Below are 19,059 nucleotides of genomic sequence, written 5' to 3'. Positions count from 1 at the left end.
CCAGTTTTTTCTTTGCAGGCTTTTTGAAAGTCTGTGCAATGAGCTCATCACAAAGAACCGGCTTGTTTTGACCACCGTGGTCTTGGATGTTATTAGTTACATAATTCTTCATTTGACTGTGACTTGGGAAACAAATAATAAAAAATACTGTAATGTCAATCATAATTCATGTTATATAGTTTGAGTAAACTATGGTGCATTCAAGTTTGTAATTACATTAAATAAGAAAGTGTGGACGATATATGGTGCATGTACATATAATTATTATTCAGAATTCAGAACAAATTAAACATTATAATTGTATATCATATATTAACTAGAGGAGGCAATTCCTGAAGGAATTGCGTGTGAATGCTCCGATGCCGAAGTTGAAGTGAAATGCTGACAGAATGTAGTATGAATATAAGAATAGTTGGAATGTTGGAATGGTTTGAATGTTGAAAAGCTGACGCTGAACTGAAATGCTAATGGAACATTGGATGAATGTAGAAATGGTTTAAATGTTGAAATGGTTTAAACGCTGAAATGGTTTGAATGTTGGAATGGTTTGAATGTTGAAGAGTTTGAATTTCCAGGGAAACCGGAATTTGGTTCGGAACTTGGGAAAGTGTTAGTTTGAAGGTCTAGGATGAGTGGAATGTGTTGATGTTGGAACGGTTTGAATAGGTTGAAAAATGTGGGAATTTTGTGCAACTTGGAAAAATGTCCCATTCATTTCAATGGGAACTTCCTGGAAATTTGGGAATTTTGGGAAAAGCGGGAATTTAAAAATAAAGATTAGGACCATGAATGTCCCGAATGAGCTGAATTGGTTGGTGTTGGAATTGTTTAAATCGGTCAAGAAATGTTGAATTAGTAACAGTTTTTAATTGAGAAATCCTGGAATTTTGGGAAAACAGGGAATTTTTTTTAGTTCCTTAACCAACTTGCTTGTTGTCCTGAATATGAGCAGTTTTTTGAGGGTGGAACGGTTGGAATGGGTTGAAAAATGTGAAAGGAGTAGTCGAAATCTACCATGAATGGATTAACGTGGATCCCGACTTAAACAAGTTGAAAAACGTATTGGGGTGTTACCATTTAGTGGTCAATTGAACGGAATATGTACTGTACTGTGCAATCTACTAATAAAAGTTTCAATCAATCAATCAAAAAACTTAGGAAATAGGCTACCAAAAAAAGGGAATTCCTGGAAATGTTTTGAATGTGGAAAAATGGTAGTTTGAATGTCCAGGATGGATTGAATGTGTTGAAGGTGGAATGGTTTTAATCAGTTGAAGAATGTGGGAATTGTGGAAGTTTGAAAAATGTCCCATTCATTTCAATGGGAAAAGCGGGATTTAAAAAAATATATTAGGAGCATTAATTTTTGACATTTAAAAAAAAATTCAGACTTTTTGACCCTTGGAAAAACTTCAGACTTTTTGACCAAAGAAATTCAGACTTTTTGACCAAAAAAATGTGTACTTTTTGACAGAAAATGTTTTGGCTTTTTGACAAACAAAATTTCTACTTTTTGACACTTGGAAAAAAATTCGACTTTTTGACACTTAGAAAAAATTCCCACTTTTTGACAAAAAAAACTACATTTTGACATTAAGAAAAAAATTCAGACTTTTTGACAAAATGATGTCAACTTTTTTACACTTAGAAAAAATCCAGACTTTTTGACACTAAGAAAAAATTCGGACTTTTTGACACTTCCAAAAAATTCTGACTTTGTGACAAAAAAATGTTTGACTTTTTAACACTGAGAAACAATTCCGACTTTTTGACACTTTGAAAAAAATTCTGACTTTTTGACAAAAATTTTCGACGTTTTGACACTAAGAAAAAATTCAGACTTTTTGACACTTAGAAAAAATTCAGACTTTTTGACACCTAGAAAAAATTCAACATTTTTGACACTTAGAAAAAATTCAGACTTTTTGACACTTAGAAAAAATTCAGACTTTTTGACAAAATAATTCCGACTTTTTGACACTTACAAAAAAATTCTAATTTTTGACAAAAAAGACCCGACTTTTTGACACTTAGAAAAAATTCAGACTTTTTGACAAAAATAGTTCCGACTTTTTGACACTTCGAAAAAATTCCGACTTATGACACTTACAAAAAATTCAGACTTTTTGACCAAAAAAATTCAGACTTTTTGACAAAAATAATTCAGACTTTTTGACACTTCGAAAAAATTCCGACTTATGACACTTACAAAAAATTCAGACTTTTTGACCAAAAAAATTCAGACTTTTTGACAAAAATAATTCCGACTTTTTGACACTTACAAAAAATTCCGACTTAGACACTTACAAAAAATTCAGACTTTTTGACCAAAAAAATTCAGTTTTTGACACTTAGAAAAAATTCACACTTTTTGACACTTAGAAAAAATTCCGACTTTTTGACAAAATAATTCCGACTTTTTGACACTTAGAAAAAATTCAAATTTTTGACAAAAAAGACCCGACTTTTTGACACTTAGAAAAAATTCAGACTTTTTGACAAAAATAATTCCGACTTTTTGACACTTCGAAAAAATTCCGACTTATGACATTTACAAAAAATTCAGACTTTTTGACACTTCGAAAAAATTCCGACTTATGACACTTACAAAAAATTCAGACTTTTTGATCAAAAAATTCAGACTTTTTGACAAAAATAATTCAGACTTTTTGACACTTCGGAAAAATTCAGATTTATGACACTTACAAAAAATTCAGACTTTTTGACCAAAAAAATTCAGTTTCTGACACTTAGATTGTTTTTGTCAAAAAGTCGACATTTTTTCTAAGCGTCAAAAAGTCAGATTTTTTTTTGTCAAAAAGTCTGAATTTTTTTCTAAATGTCAAAAAGTCGAAAAAATTTTTGTCAAAGACTCGTAATTTTTTCTTAGTGTCAAAAAGTCGAAATTATGCACTTGGTAAAGTGTGAGGGTCCCAGCGTGACTCACCTGCTGTATTCTGGAAGGACAGTCACATGATCATTGATCAGCAAGTCTTTCACTCGAGTTAAAATAGCAAATTTCCAGTTGTCCAGTATTTGGGTGAGGTTGGAGCAAACCTTGACATCAGTGCGCACTGTAACAAACAGAAGATGTGTTATGATTTTATTTTTTTTAAATTGGAAGAGAAGGTAAGGGAGATGCTTTTTACCTTTCTGATGCAAACGTGGTGTTTTTTTTTGCCATTCCTTAGAAGTAACCGCTGGCAACAAGCAAAGGAGGAGAACAGCGCCTCTCGCATGCATTTCACCCTTGTTTATAGCCCAAGTTATGGTGCCAAACAAACAACTAAGGTTGTTTTTTATTTTCTTTCCTGGAAAAAAAAAGTTGGCTAGAAAGTAGAAGTACTCTTACCTTGTTGTTCTTTGCAGGCAACACAAAAAAACAGAGTCCATCTTCCATTGATGACACGTTGAACATTCCCCCAAAGCTAAGCCCCGCCCCCATCTGTTCCCACCCACTTTAGGCTTACAACACATTGGTCATTTTACATGCACACAAATTATTGTGTGAATGCTCCAAAGCAATCACACATGCTGGTTTTTCAACTTATTCTTCTTCTACACCAGATTTTGGCTTACCTTCCACATTTTTCATCCCATTCAAACCGTTCCAACTTCAAACTGTTCAGCCTATTCGGGAATCGCGGGCTTTCCCTGGACAAATTCCAAAAATTCCCAGATTTCCCAGAATTCCAGGTTTTCCGGGACATTTTTCCCTGTCAAATTGAATTGGCCATTTTTCAAACTTTCACCATTTCCAAATTTTTCAACCCATTCAAACCATTCCACCTTCAACACATTTCACCATTCTGGACATTTAAACTATGTTTTTCCAAGTTCCAAAAAATTCCAGGATTTTCCAGAATTCCTGGTTTTCCAGAGCCCTATTTTAACCCTGCCCGACTACTCCTTCCACATTTTTCAACGCATTTAAACCGTTCCACCGTCAAAACATTCCTCTTAATCAGGACCAAAAAATGAAGTTGTTTTTTGAACTGGAAAAAATTCCCGGTTTCCCCGAAATTCCAGGAATTCTTTAATACCATTTCTCAATTCAACATGTTACTACTTCAACATTTCTTGACCGTTTTGAAAAATTCCAACACCAACCATTTCAACTCATTCAGACCATTCTGTCAGGGTTGTCCCTGACAGTTTGGTCAAGTTTTAGTTTTCCTCTGCGTTTGTCTTGGTTTCCTGTTTTTAGTTCCTGTCAGCACTCTTATTTTGGTTATTTCCTGATTATCTCCCTGAGTGCTTTGTCCCTTCAGCTGTGGCTGATTGGCACCTGGCCACACCTGGTGCCAATCAGCCAGCTGCTATTTAAACCTGTCCTGCCCTCCAGTCACGGCTGGATTATTGTCATTTATACTTGTTGTTGTAGCTCTGTCTACTTCTGTCCACTCTGTTCCTATCATAGTTCATCCTGCTCGTTTCTTGCCACGTGAGTTTTGTTTATTCGTGTCACAGTAAGTGTTTTAGTTTCTTGTCCACAGTTAGCCTTTGTGCTATTTTAGTTCATAGCCTAGTTTGTTCTCCGCCTTGTGCGCGCCTTTTGTTTGTACCCTTTTGTTTGTTTTTGCTATAGTGTTTAATTAAATCATGTTTTCTCGCACTATGCCTGCCATCTTCTCTGCATCTTGGGGTTCGTCACCAAAAAACTTTGACACATTCACTTTTTTGTTACCATTTTCAAAAAAATTCCCATTTTTCACTTTTTTGTTACCATTTTCAAAAAAATTCCCATTTTTCTCGAAATTCCCAATTTTTTAAAGAAATTCCCATTGAAATCAATGGGACATTCTTCAAAGTTCCACAATTCCCACATTTTTCATCGGATTCAAACTGTTACGACTTCTAAATATTCAGCATGTTTGGGAATTGTGTGCTCTACTTCAACAATTCTAAACAAATTCCAGGATTCCGGAATTGCCTCATCAAGTTGTACATATGTGTTTTATCCCGTAGCAATTAATATCAGCTTTATAAAACCTTTTTAATCTATTGCACTTTATTGTTTGTGAAATTATTTTTATACTGTATTTGTTTTAATCAAACTTGAATTTCATTTGAAACAGGGACAAGCGGTAGAAAATGGGTGGGTGGTTGTTTTTGTATTAAAGGGGAACTGCAGAATTTTGCCTATTCTCACAATCATTATGAGAGACAAGAACACACATGTCTTTTTTTTTGTTTTTACGATTTTAAAGATGATAAAAAAAAAGGCTTGGAAGATGCGGCTAATGGGAGCCCTCTAAAACAACTTCAAAATCCTCCATCAACGTTTTATTTACACACTGCAAGTGCACTATATTCCCAAAAGTATTTGGCCACCTGCCTTGACTCACATATGAACTTGAACTGCCATCCCATTCCTAACCCATAGGGTTCAATATGATGTCGGTCCACCTTTTGCAGCTATTACAGCTGCAACTCTTCTGGGAAGGCTGTCCACAAGGTTGCGGAGTGTGTTAATAGGACATTTTCAACCATTCTTCCAAAAGCGCATTGGTGAGGTCACACACTGATGTTGGTGGAGAAGGCCTGGCTCTCAGTCTCCGTTCTAATTCATCCCAAAGGTGTTCTACTGGGTTCAGGTCAGGACTCTGTGCAGGCCAGTCAAGTTCATCCACACCAGACTCTGTCATCCATGTTTTTATTGACCTTGCTTTGCGCACTGGTGCATAGTCATGTTGGAAGATGAAGGGGCCCGCTCCAAACTGTTCCCACAAGGTTGGGGGCGTGGAATTGTCCAAAATGTTTGGGTTTCCTTCAGTTGGTGTTATTCCTCTCTAGAGAAGCACAGGGCTAGGGCTGTTGTACGGATGGTTGGTGGATCAGCGCCCCATTTTCAGTTGACCAGTTTGCGGAGGATTTTATTGTGGGTGTTGACCTTGGCTTTGGTGTTCTGAAGGTGGGTTTTAAAAGAGAGTGTCCTGTCGAGTGTGCCTCCAAGGTACACAGGGTGGGGATGTTTGTGGCCATCCCATGAGACGCTCAATTATTTTCCTGCGTAGGTGGAAACTACATAGCTGGGTATTGGATGGGTTGGTTTTCAGGTGGTTGTTATTGTAGTAGGTGGACATCTCTTGGAGGACACTTTTCAGGACGGATTACATTTTGTGAAAACTCTCTTGTTGGGTGGTGATGCAGAGATCATCCGCGTAGATCAGTGGTGTCAAACTCGTTTGAGCTCAGGGGCCACATGGAGGAAAAATCTGTGCACACGCAGGCCTGACTATTATAATCATGGCATTAAAACAAAAAAATAAAGACAACTTCAGATTGTTTTCTTTGTCTTACTTTGGCCAAAAATAGAACAAACACATTCGGAAAATATTACAATAAAAATACAGAAGAAAATACAGAAAAAATACAGAAAAAATACAGAAAAAAATACCGGCAGCGGTAAAGTTTAGATCCATGAAGGAAAGAAGAAAGTGAATGAATGTTTATAACTGAAACAATTTACATATGCATAAAAATGTGTTTACTTTTAGTATTTTTTAAATGAATTCAGGAACGTTTATGACAACCTTTTTCCAAAACACAATATAGAATGTGAGATCCATCCATCCATCCATTTTTCTACCGCTTGTCCATTTCAGAATCGCAGGGGGGTGCTGGAGCGAGAATGTGAGTTATAACAAGATAATGCATACATTTATCATTTGTTTTCAAAACGCTTACAAAAAAGTGGGGACCCCAAAAATTTACTGCGGGAACACTAGCGCCAACACTGGTGGAGTATTGGTGCGTGCAAAACAGCAGCAGGCGGCTGTGGCCTGCGGGCCGGTTTGAATACTAATCAAATATCATCCCGGGGGCCGTAGATCATTCATTCGGGCCTTGACTTTGACACCCCTGATATAGTATAACACAGGGGTCCCCAAACTGCGGGCCGCCAGCGTCCAAAATCCGGCCCAAGGGAAGTCCCAAGTAAAAAAAACACATATATATATATATATATATATATATATATATATATATATATATATATATATATATATATATATATATATATATATATATATATATATATATATATATATATATATATATATAATTTTTTATTTTATTTTTTTATGTATTTAAAAAAAAAAAAAAGTTTAATTTATTATTATTATTTTTTAAATAATCAGGCAAAATCATACTGTCTAAAAATGCATTTTAGCATCGATAATGTGACATCATTAGCAGTCAATTAGTGCGCGACACCCCTGATATAGTATAACACAGGGGTCCCCAAACTGCGGGCTGCCAGCGTCCAAAATCCAGCCCAAGGGAAGTCCCAAGTAAAATATATATATATATATATATATATATATATATATATATATATATATATATATATATATATATATATATATATATATATATATATATATATATATATATATATATATATATATATATACATATATATATATATATATATATATATATATATATATATATATATATATATATATATATATATATATGTATATATATATATATATATGTATATATATATATATATATATATATATATATATATATATATATATATATATGTATATATATGTATATATATGTATATAATTATTATTATTTTTATTTTTATTTTTTTTATGTTTTTTTTTTTTTTTTTAAATAATCAGGCAAAATCATACTGTTTAAAAATGCATTTTCCCATCGATAACGTGACATCATTTGCAGTCAATTAGTGCGCGAGAAATACATATATATATATATATATATATATATATATATATATATATATATATATATATATATATATATATATATATATATATATATATATATATATATATATATATATATATGTCTTAATTAGATTATCCAAAAAATAGTGCTCGATACCGTGGTAGAGCGTAAGAGGAAAACCCCTCATGAAACAGGCCTGTAGAGATGAAATAGTCTTGTGATTTTTTTTCCACACATACATACATATATATATATATATATATATATATATATGTATATATATATATATATATATACACATATATATATATATATATATATATATATATATACATATATATATATATATATATATATATATATATATACAGCCTGGCCCCCGGCCAAATTGCTTTAACTCAATGCGGCCCTCGAGTTAAAAAGTTTGGGGACTCCTGCTACAACCCATTTGTTTGTTCTGTATCAGTAACACAACAGTGAATAAATAAATGACCACATAAATTAACTAACATACAATGAGTAAGTATACAAACAGTTTAAGACAAAAAAAATATTTATTCTGTTAATTTAATTATTTTGTGTGATGTGACGAGGCTAAATTCATTGGTTAGCATGTGAAGCTGGTGAATAAATAAGCTGCGGCATTGTCTTGTATAAAGCGCACGGTTCAAAGTGTGGGAAAAAAGTAGAGGCCTATAGTCCAGAAATTACGATAAATTGAGCATTTTAACATTAGAACGGTTTGAATCAAAAGTGAATGCAAGTTTAGTTCTGTTTGAAACTACTTGCATATTTGTTACAATAAGACTTGTAAAGGCGTTCTTCAAAGTCTCATGTTCAAGTCATGACCCAACACACTACACACACACTGTGTTGGCGGTCTAATCCCCTCATTGTGACTCTCACATGATGAAGAAATCCCACGCCTTGCGGCCCCAGGCTGAACACAGCATGGTGACTACGCTCAGACTCACATGTTCCTCTGCAAACATTCAGCTGATCTTTGTTACTTTTTCATCGGCAGAAAGAAGGTGCAGGTCTCTTTGCAGTGATGGACGGCATCAAAAGATACTTGGCCGTGCGAGGAGTCCGTTGGCCCTGGACCAGGACGGACGACACGCCGACTGAGTCCAGCCCGCTTATACCGAAGGTAAATAAATATGTAGGCTAAACTTTGCTTGGCTGTTATGGGTTTTTATAATGTAACCAACATTTAAAATAGTTATGGATTAAATAGATATGAGATGAATAAATAGATAAAAATAACATAAAATAAAATAATTGCATAATTAAAAAAATAAATGGATACATTTAATTATAAACATGTTTTGAATTAAAATAGGTCATGCAAAATGAAATCTTCATTCAATATTCTAATCGTTTGACAGCCTTAATTTTAAGTCAAGATGTGCCACATTGACTAATATCTTAAAAGACTAAATTATATAATTAAAATGTCATTATATCGTAAGTATTCACGCTACATAATATTGAAATATTTGGAAAATCAATACTTCCAAATAATAAAACTTGAAATATTTTGCAGCAGTAAAATAGACACTCTAATAAATCATAATAATGAACTACCAGCATGCAGTAACATGCTTGATTATTATTGTATTTAAAATTCATTTTATTTCAGCTAAATAGTACAGGTATTTGTTTATGGTCTCTTTACAAGTTTTTCCCTTAAAATATATATATATATATATATATATATATATATATATATATATATATATATATATATATATATATATATATATATATATATATATATATATATATATACTACCGTTCAAAAGTTTGAGGTCACCCAAACAATTTTGTGGAATAGCCTTCCTTTCTAAGAACAAGAATAGACTGTGGAGTTTCAGATGAAAGTTCTCTTTTTCTGGCCATTTTGAGCGTTTAATTGACCCCACAAATGTGATGCTCCAGAAACTCAATCTGCTCAAAGGAAGGTCAGTTTTGTAGCTTCTGTAACGAGCTAAACTGTTTTCAGATGTGTGAACATGATTGCACAAGGGTTTTCTAATCATCAATTAGCCTTCTGAGCCAATGAGCAAACACATTGTACCATTAGAACACTGGAGTGATAGTTGCTGGAAATGGGCCTCTATACACCTATGTAGATATTGCACCAAAAACCAGACATTTGCAGCTAGAATAGTCATTTACCACATTAGCAATGTATAGAGTGTATTTCTTTAAAGTTAAGACTAGTTTAAAGTTATCTTCATTGAAAAGTACAGTGCTTTTACTTCAAAAATAAGGACATTTCAATGTGACCCCAAACTTTTGAACGGTAGTGTATATGTATAACAGTGTTGGGTTTTTAAACAAATGTATTTAGAATGGCTGATGTAATTAAACTAAAAAGGTCAAAAAGGTTCCATTCATTTTCTGGTTAAACTATATTTTATTAGCTGCTACACATTGTAGCTCACCAGCGTCAAAATGTAAACTAACGCCATTGGTGGATCTACACCTGACATCCACTGTAATGATACCAAGTACAGTAGCGTATCTAGTTAAAACTACTATGATTACATCGATATTTTTTAGCATCACAACATCGTCTTTAGTTTTTTTTCAATGTATATCATGTTTATAAACTCAGGAAATATGTCCCTGGACACATGAGGACTTTGAATATGACCAATGTATGATCCTGTAACTACTTGGTATCGGATTGATACCCAAATTTGTAGTATCATCCAAAACTAATGTAAAATATCAAACAACAGAAGAATAAAAAAGAGAAAGTAATCAGATATTAACAGTAAATTAAGAAGTAGATTAATAATTTTTTTTTTTACCACTTGTCCTTAATAGTTTTGACAAAATAATAGAATGATAAATGACACAATATGTTACTGCATACGTCAGCAGCTAAATTAGGAGAATTTTTTTGCTTACTTACTAATAAAAGACAAGTTGTCTTGTATGTTCACTATTTAATTTAAGAACAAACTTGCAATAAAAAAACATAGGTTTAATGTACCTTAAGATTTTTTGTTAAAATAAAGCCAATAATGCAATTTTTTGTGGTCCCCTTTATTTAGAAAAGTACCGAAAAGTATCAAAATAATTTTGGTACCGGTACCAAAATATTGGTATCGGGATAACACTGGTGTAAACTGTAGTTGTAGGCAACTTCAGTATAATTTTGTAAAGCCTGTTTGAAATGAACTAATTTATTAATAATAACAGTAAAGGTTTTGACCTATGGGACATGCTGATGAGATCGCCTACAGCAGGGGTGTCCAAAGTGCAGCCCGGGGGCCATTTGCGGCCCGCAGCTAATTATTTACCGGCCCGCCACACATTCTGCAAAAATGGCAAAATTGATAATATTTCAAAAATTTAAAAAAACATTTTAAAAAAAGTGGAATGAGGTGAAATCTAACAAGAAAAAGTTGCAATGTCGACACAAAGCTGCCATGCAGGCTGTTTTTTTTCTTTTGTCTTTGTTTATTTTTCTTTTTTTTGCCATTGCTAAAAAAAAAAAAAAAGACTAAAAATCTACATATGTTATAATGAATTATTAGTTAAAAAATATCACTTTAAAATGTTTTATGTGGAAAAAATATTGCCTATATTGTGTGGTTGCCATATAAAAACATCAAAGTTTTATTCGACAAAAGAGCATAAAACAAACAAAATAATAGTTCCAACGTAAAATCGACAGATATATCTGAAGTTGATCTGGTAATTTAAGTGTTCAAAGTAAAAAAAAACTAATACAAATGTATCACTTTATGAGTGGGGGACCTTTTGGATCCCAAATATATTTAGTGGGATTTTATTTCACTTTTCACTGTGATTACTCAAAAATATTAAAGAATTAAAATCAATGGTGTCCTGCATTATTGATCTTTTAAGGCTCTAATTACTAAATACAGCATGTTTCAGTTTTACTATAAAAAACAAAGTTGTCTTTGACAGAAAACCTTTTTTTTTTTTTTTACTTTATATCAACCTCAAGTTGATATAGAGATTTACTGTAAGCGTTAAATAAAAATAATAATAACAATTTGACTTATTTTTAACAGTTTAATGACTGAGACCCTTTATAGTCCCCGGGAGCCCTAAAGGTTAAACAAAAAAAAAATCCATATATTTTGTTAAGGTTTGAAAATGAAAAATATCAAAATGGCCCCCGCATGCTTAAATTTTTCCGTGTACGGCCCTCAGTGGAAAAAGTTTGGACACCCCTGGCCTACAGGACCATAAATAAAAATATATAATTTTTTTGTCCTATAGGGGAATGCTAATGAGATTGCCCACAGGACCACCGAGCTCCACCAAGTTAGTGTAATTGACGAACAAAAGCCTGGATCCAAGGCGATCCACCCCCCCAACTACAGATATTCTTTCATCGACTACTTCCTCAAGTACCTCCTGGTTCTAAGCAACTTGATGTTCTCCGTCCTGGGCCTCCTTCTCCTCGGCTTGGGGATGTGGGGCCTCATCAGCAAAGAATCTTTATCCCAGGAGAGGATCGGAAGCCTTGGCACCGACCCCATGCTGCTGCTGGTGACCACGGGCCTCTTGCTGACGGTGCTCTGCCTGACGGGCTGCGTGGGCGCCTTGCGGGAAAACAGCTGCCTGCTGAAGGCGTTCTCCGGAGCGCTGCTGGTGCTCATCACGGCCGAGGTGCTGGCCGTCATCGTGTTATACAACACCCAAGAGGAGATCGGCAACCTTCTGCGGTCGGGAATGTTGACTGCCATGGCCGGCTACCAGGACGATCTGGATCTAAGGTTCATCACCGATGAGATCCAGTCCAATCTTCAGTGCTGTGGGGCGGACACGTACCGGGACTGGGAGATCAACATGTGAGTGGAGAGTAATGGTTTCGCTTATTTATTATTTATTATTTATTATCACATACTCTTTCAAATTTTCATGTAATCAGACAATATTTTCGGTATATTTAGATCAGGAGCGTCCAAAGTGCGGCCCGGGGGCCATTTGCGGCCCGCAGCTAATTTTTTACCGGCCCGCCACACATTCTGGAAATGCTATTGCAAAAATAAACAAAGAACATTCACAAAAGTGGAATGAGGTGAAATCTAACGAGAAAAAGTTGACACAAAGCTGCCATGCAGGCTGTTTTTTTTTTTTAATTTTGTCTTTCTTTTTTTCTTTTTTTGCCTTTGTTCAAAAAAAAAAAAAAAAGACAAAAAAATCCATGTAATATGATGATTGCCAGATTTATTTTCCCATGGCACAAAATAACACGGTTCAACGTCTTATTGACTGCCTGCACGACATCAAAGCCTGGCTTTCAGCTAACTTCCTGAGCCTAAATGAAGACAAAACAGAAGTTATGTTGTTCGGTCCAAGTCGCTCCCCCTCCCCCAACGTTGACCTCGGCACTCTGACCCCGTATCTCAGCGACTGTGTCACAAACCTGGGGGTAAAGTTCGACTCAGATTTTAAATTCAAAAAACAAATCAGCAGCGTCGTACAAAAAAGTTTTGATCAATTACGCCAAATAGCGAAAGTGAAACCGCTTCTATCAGGACATGAGCTCGAGAAATTAATCCACGCCTTTATCTCGACTCGTTTAGACTACTGAAATGCCCTGTATGTAGGCATTACCCAGGCCTCCCTCGCCCGCCTGCAGCTCGTGCAGAACTCTGCTACTCGTCTGCTAACACAGACCCGCAGACGTGAGCACATCACCCCTATATTAGCGTCCCTTCACTGGCTCCCTGTGCGTTACAGAATCAATTTTAAACTCCTTTTATTTGTTTCTAAACAACCTCGCGCCAACATATCTCTCCGACCTCCTTCAGCCTTACTGCCCCACCCGATCCCTAAGATCAGCCGATCAGCTGCTACTGACGGTCCCGGACACAAGGCTGAAGCTTAGAGGTGACAGAGCTTTCGCTGCTGCTGCTCCCAAGCTCTGGAACGACCTACCTCTGAGTGTTAGACAAGCCTCCTCTCTTCCTGTTTTTAAATCTCTCTTAAAAACATACTTTTATTCCATGGCTTTTAACACTGAGTGATACCCATCCTGCAATGGCGCCCCATAATACACCTGCTGTGAACCTGTTTTTATGTTTTTACGTTTTTATATTTTATTTATTTATTTTTTTATCGTGTTCTGTTTGTGTTGTGTTGTGTTTGCTCGGTTCTTGTATTATTTTTAACCTGCCCATTGTACAGCACTTTGGCTACCCCTGTGGTAAATTTTAAATGTGCTTTATAAATAAAGTTGATTTGATTTGATTTGATAATAATGAATTATTTTCAAGGCTTCAGTTACTTCAAATATTTCACTTTAAAATGTCTTATGTGGTAAATATTGCATATATTGTGCAGGTGCCATATAAAAACATTAACGTTTTATTTGACAAAAGAGCATAAAACAAAAAAATAATAGTTTAAACGTAAAATGGACAGATATATCTGAAGTTGATCCTGTAACTTAAGTGTTGAAAGTAAAAGAAAAACCTAATAAAAATGTATCACTTTATGAGTGGGGCACCTTTTGGATCCCAAATATATTTAGTGGTATTGTACTTATCTTTTCACTGTGATTACCGTACTCAAAAATATTAAAGAATTAAAATCAATTATTGATCTTTTAAGGCTGTAATTACTAAATATTGCATATTTCAGTTTTACTATAAAAAAAACTAAGTTGTTTTTGACAGAAAAGCCATAAAACCTTTTTTTTTTAATTACTTTATTTGAACTTGAAGTTGATATAGAGATTAACTGTAAGCGTTAAATAAAAAATAATAATTTTACTTATTTTTAACATTTTAATGACTGAGACCCTTTATGGTCCCCGGGACCCCTAAAGGTAAAATAAATAAAAAAATCCATATATTTTGTTATGTTTTGAAAATGGAAAATATCAAAATGGCCCCCACATGCTTTAATTTTTCCATGTGCGGCCCTCAGTGGAAAAAGTTTGGACACCCCTGATTTAGATGGAATCTTTACCTGACATGTTTCGACTGTCTTCTGCAGTCTCCTTCAGAGGGGTCACCTGACCACTGTGACGTGTTGCCTATCAGCTGTTCTTATAGGCGTGGCCAATCAGGCAGACCTATCAAGTCTACCTAGTTGGCTACCCCCCACCGCCGCTTGATGGTTAATGGCGGAGGAGGTCCCAGGTATGCGATAGCATGAATGCTCCCTCATCCCGATTGATGGTTTCCCTGTGGCACAACAGTTAAACCTCACACATAAACAAGACAGTTACTAGTACTCTCCAAGGTTTCTCATAGTCATTCACATCGACGTCCCACTGGGGTGAGTTTTTTCTTGCCCGTATGTGGGCTCTGTACCGAGGATGTCGTTGTGGCTTGTGCAGCCCTTTGAGACACTTGTGATTTAGGGCTATATAAATAAACATTGATTGATTGATTGATTGATACATCCAAAAGACAAAGTAGAACAAGACAAGATATGCGATGTCATATACGAAATCCCGTGTAAATCATGCGAAAAATCATACATCGGAGAAACAGGGAGGACATTCAACATAGGGAAGAAAGAACATCAGAAAAAATGCGAAAAAGAGACAACTGGAAGGTTTACAAGAAGCCTAAAACAAAAAATCCGAACAGGAAATCTTAAAATCAGCCATATCAGATCATTGCAAAATAAATAACCACATCATGGACTGGGACGACAGCAAAATTATTGGGACAGAAAGTAACAAATTCAAACGATGGATCAAGGAGGCGATCGAACTAAGGAAGCGGCCCAAGGAAACCATCAATCGGGATGAGCGAGCACTCATGGACACCACGGACATTCCAAAAAGAAGTCAACAAAGACTGGCAGCCATCCGTAAACTTAAAAGACTATACGTTGCACCTCACTTCCTGTTGATACTGTACCAAAGCATCGTTCAACCCAACCTTCTGTACTGTTCCACATGTTTTTTCACTATGCTTTCTGTAACCAACCAGACCAAACTCACATGCATTACAACAGGGGTCACCAATGCGGTGCCCGTGGGCACCAGGTAGCCCGTAAGGACCAGATGAGTAGCCCGCTGGCCTGTTCTAAAAATAGCTTAAATAGCAGTACTTACCAGTGAGCTGCCTCTATTTTTTTAATTTTATTTATTTACTAGCAAGCTGGTCTCGCTTTGCCCGACATTTTTAATTCTAAGAGAGACAAAACTCAAATAGAATTTGAAAATCCAAGAAAATATTTTAAAGACTTGGTCTTCACTTGTTTAAATAAATTCATTAATTTTTTTTACTTTGCTTCTTATAACTTTCAGAAAGACAATTTTAGAGAAAAAATACAACCTTAAAAATGATTTTAGGATTTTTAAACACATATACCTTTTTACCTTTTAAATTCCTTCCTCTTCTTTCCTGACAATTTAGATCAATGTTCAAGTAAATTAATTTTTTTATTGTAAAGAATAATAAATACATTTTAATTTAATTCTTCATTTTAGCTTCTGTTTTTTCGACGAAGAATATTTGTGAAATATTTCTTTAAACTTGTTATGATTAAAATTCAAAAAAAATATTCTGGCAAATCTAGAAAATCTGTAGAATCAAATTTAAATCTTATTTCAAAGTCTTTTGAATTTCTTTTAAAATGTTTGTTCTGGAAAATCTAGAAGAAATAATGATTTGTCTTTGTTAGAAATATAGCTTGGTCCAATTTGTTATATATTCTAACAAAGTGTAGATTGGATTTTAACCTATTTAAAATATGTCATCAAAATTCTAAAAGTAATCTTAATCAGGAAAAATTACTAATGATGTTCCATAAATTATTTTTTAAATTTTTTCAAAAAGATTCGAATTCGCTAGTTTTTCTCTTCTTTTTTTCGGTTCAATTTTGAATTTTAAAGAGTCGAAATTGAAGATAAACTATGTTTCAAAATTTAAATGTAATTTTTTTCGTGTTTTCCCCTCTTTTAAACCGTTCAATTAAGTGTAAATATCATTAATTATTAATAATAACATAGAGTTAAAGGTAAATTGAGCAAATTGGCTATTTCTGGCAATTTATTTAAGTGTGTATCAAACTGGTAGCCCTTCGCATTAATCAGTACCCAAGAAGTAGCTCTTGGTTTCAAAAAGGTTGGTGACCCCTGCATTACAAACATAGCAGCTAATATCATCGGCCTACCCACACCCGACATCTCAGATCTAAACCACAGGTCCATCATTCGACTGGCAAACACAATAGTCCAGGATATGACTCCCCCACTATACCAATACATCATCCCACTACCATCAGGGTGCAGGTACAGAACTATCAAATTCCGGAGGGCCCGCCTTGGGAAAAGCCTTATCTCTGCAGCTATAGCCGTCCTAAACAGCAGGCCCGGCCGACCTGCCTGACAAGCCTGTAAATGTTTGGTCATGTATGATGTCTTTTTGTTATTGTTTGTTCGTGATGTGTAATGTCTATTGTTTAAATGTACGGCAGTGAAAATGAATTTCCCCAACGGGGACCAATAAATCTAAATCTAATACTTGGGACTCCCTCCTCCATTAACCATCAAGCGGCAGGGGGGGACTTGACAGGTCTGCTTGGTTGGCCACGCCTATAAGAACAGCTGATAGGCAACAACATGTCCAAAAAGGGGTACGAAAATGCAGAGTTGATTTAATCCCGTGGACGTCATCGCCATGTCTCAAGAATTACTGATCTTTTACAAGTGTCAATGATCCTACAGATACTACAACTGCTCCGCTCCAGGAATTTTGGCCTGCGGCGTTCCGGCCTCGTGCTGCCTGGACCCGATGGAAAACGGAACCGTGTGGAACTCTCAGTGCGGCTTGGATGCTCAAACGTTGGATGAGTTCAGCGCTCAGAGCGTGATCTTCCTGGGAGGATGTTTGGGGGGAATGTCGCGGTGGGTGCAGCAGCACGAGGCACTGATCGGGACCGTAATCGTGGTCGTACTGGTCGTGCAGATCCTGACCGTGTTTGTGACCGCGCGACTCCAAGAGAGGATCCGCTGGCATAAACTCTACGCCTAACAGGAGATGATGGACGCAATGTATTTCAATGTGTTCCAAGGCAAAAAGGAATTTCAATATTTATTTGCAGTAGGACAGCACACCTGCATAAAGTTAAAGTTAAAGTACCACTGATAGTCACACACACACGAGGTGTGGTGAAATTACCCTCTGCATTTGACCCATCCCCTTGTTCCACCCCCTGGGAGGTGAGGGGAGCAGTGAGCAGCAGCGGTGGCCATGCTCGGGAATCAATTTGGTGATTTAACCCCCAATTCCAACCCTTGATGTTGAGTGCCAAGGAGAGAGGTAATGGTTCCTATTTTTATAGTCTTTGGTATGACTCGGCCAGGGTTTGAACTCACGACATACCAATCTCAGGGCGGACACTCTAACCACAAGGCCACTGAGTGGTCTCACAAGGCCACTGAGTTGTGATTCAACTACAAACGTTTGTACTTTTATACCCAATCATGGCACCCACCTGTTCCCAATTTGCCTGTTCACCTGTGGGATGTTCCAAATAAGTGTTTGATGAGCATTCCTCAACTTTATCAGTATTTATTGCCACCTTTCCCAACTTCTTTGTCACGTGTTGCTGGCATCAAATTCTAAAGTTAATGATTATTTGCACAAAAAAAAATGTTTATCAGTTTGAACATCAAATATGTTGTCTTTGTAGCATATTCAACTGAATATGGGTTGAAAATGATTTGCAAATCATTGTATTCCGTTTATATTTACATCTAACACAATTTGCCAACTCATATGGAAACGGGGTTTGTTATATTTCAACATGTCAAAAAAGGAGTAGGAAGAAGCAGAGCTAATTTAGCCTACCCGTTCTCATTCATGTCTCGGCAATAACTGTGAGTTTATAACTTCCTGGGTTTACCATGAACCAGGTTGCCATGTTCTACTAGGGAAAGAAGTAATCAAGAATGCGTTTTTTCTTAGTAAAGTTTATAGAAATAGTGAATATAGTAGCTTATTTTCTAAGAATGAAGAAATAAATTATTTAAAAGTAAGTAAAGGATAAAATTATATAAATAAAATCAATAAATCAATCAATCAATGTTTATTTACACTACCGTTCAAAAGTTTGGGGTCACATTGAAATGTCCTTATTTTTGAAGGAAAAACACTATACTTTTCAATGAAGATAACTTTAAACTAGTCTTAACTTTAAAGAAATACACTCTATACATTGCTAATGTGGTAAATGACCATTCTAGCTGCAAATGTCTGGTTTTTGGTGCAATATCTACATAGGTGTATAGAGGCCCATTTCCAGCAACTATCACTCCAGTGTTCTAATGGTACAATGTGTTTGCTCATTGGCTCGGAAGGCTAATTGATGATTAGAAAACCC

The 19,059-nt window shown here is 35.5% G+C and overlaps 1 protein-coding gene across 1 annotated transcript; it reads left to right on the top strand.

The window, feature by feature from the left end:
• Positions 1–8,654: 8,654 nt before the first annotated feature.
• Positions 8,655–17,751, top strand: LOC133642416 (tetraspanin-10-like). Its single transcript, XM_062036584.1, has 3 exons — positions 8,655–8,860; positions 11,980–12,554; positions 17,402–17,751. The coding sequence occupies exons 1-3, from the start codon at positions 8,762–8,764 to the stop codon at positions 17,706–17,708; spliced, it is 981 nt and encodes a 326-aa protein (XP_061892568.1). The 5' UTR covers positions 8,655–8,761; the 3' UTR covers positions 17,709–17,751.
• Positions 17,752–19,059: the final 1,308 nt, after the last annotated feature.

This window comes from Entelurus aequoreus, linkage group LG25, assembly GCF_033978785.1.
Source record: "Entelurus aequoreus isolate RoL-2023_Sb linkage group LG25, RoL_Eaeq_v1.1, whole genome shotgun sequence".
NCBI lineage: Eukaryota > Metazoa > Chordata > Actinopteri > Syngnathiformes > Syngnathidae > Entelurus > Entelurus aequoreus.
The sequence above is the reverse complement of the archived record's forward strand: the minus strand, read 5'-3'. Positions and strand labels throughout refer to the sequence as shown.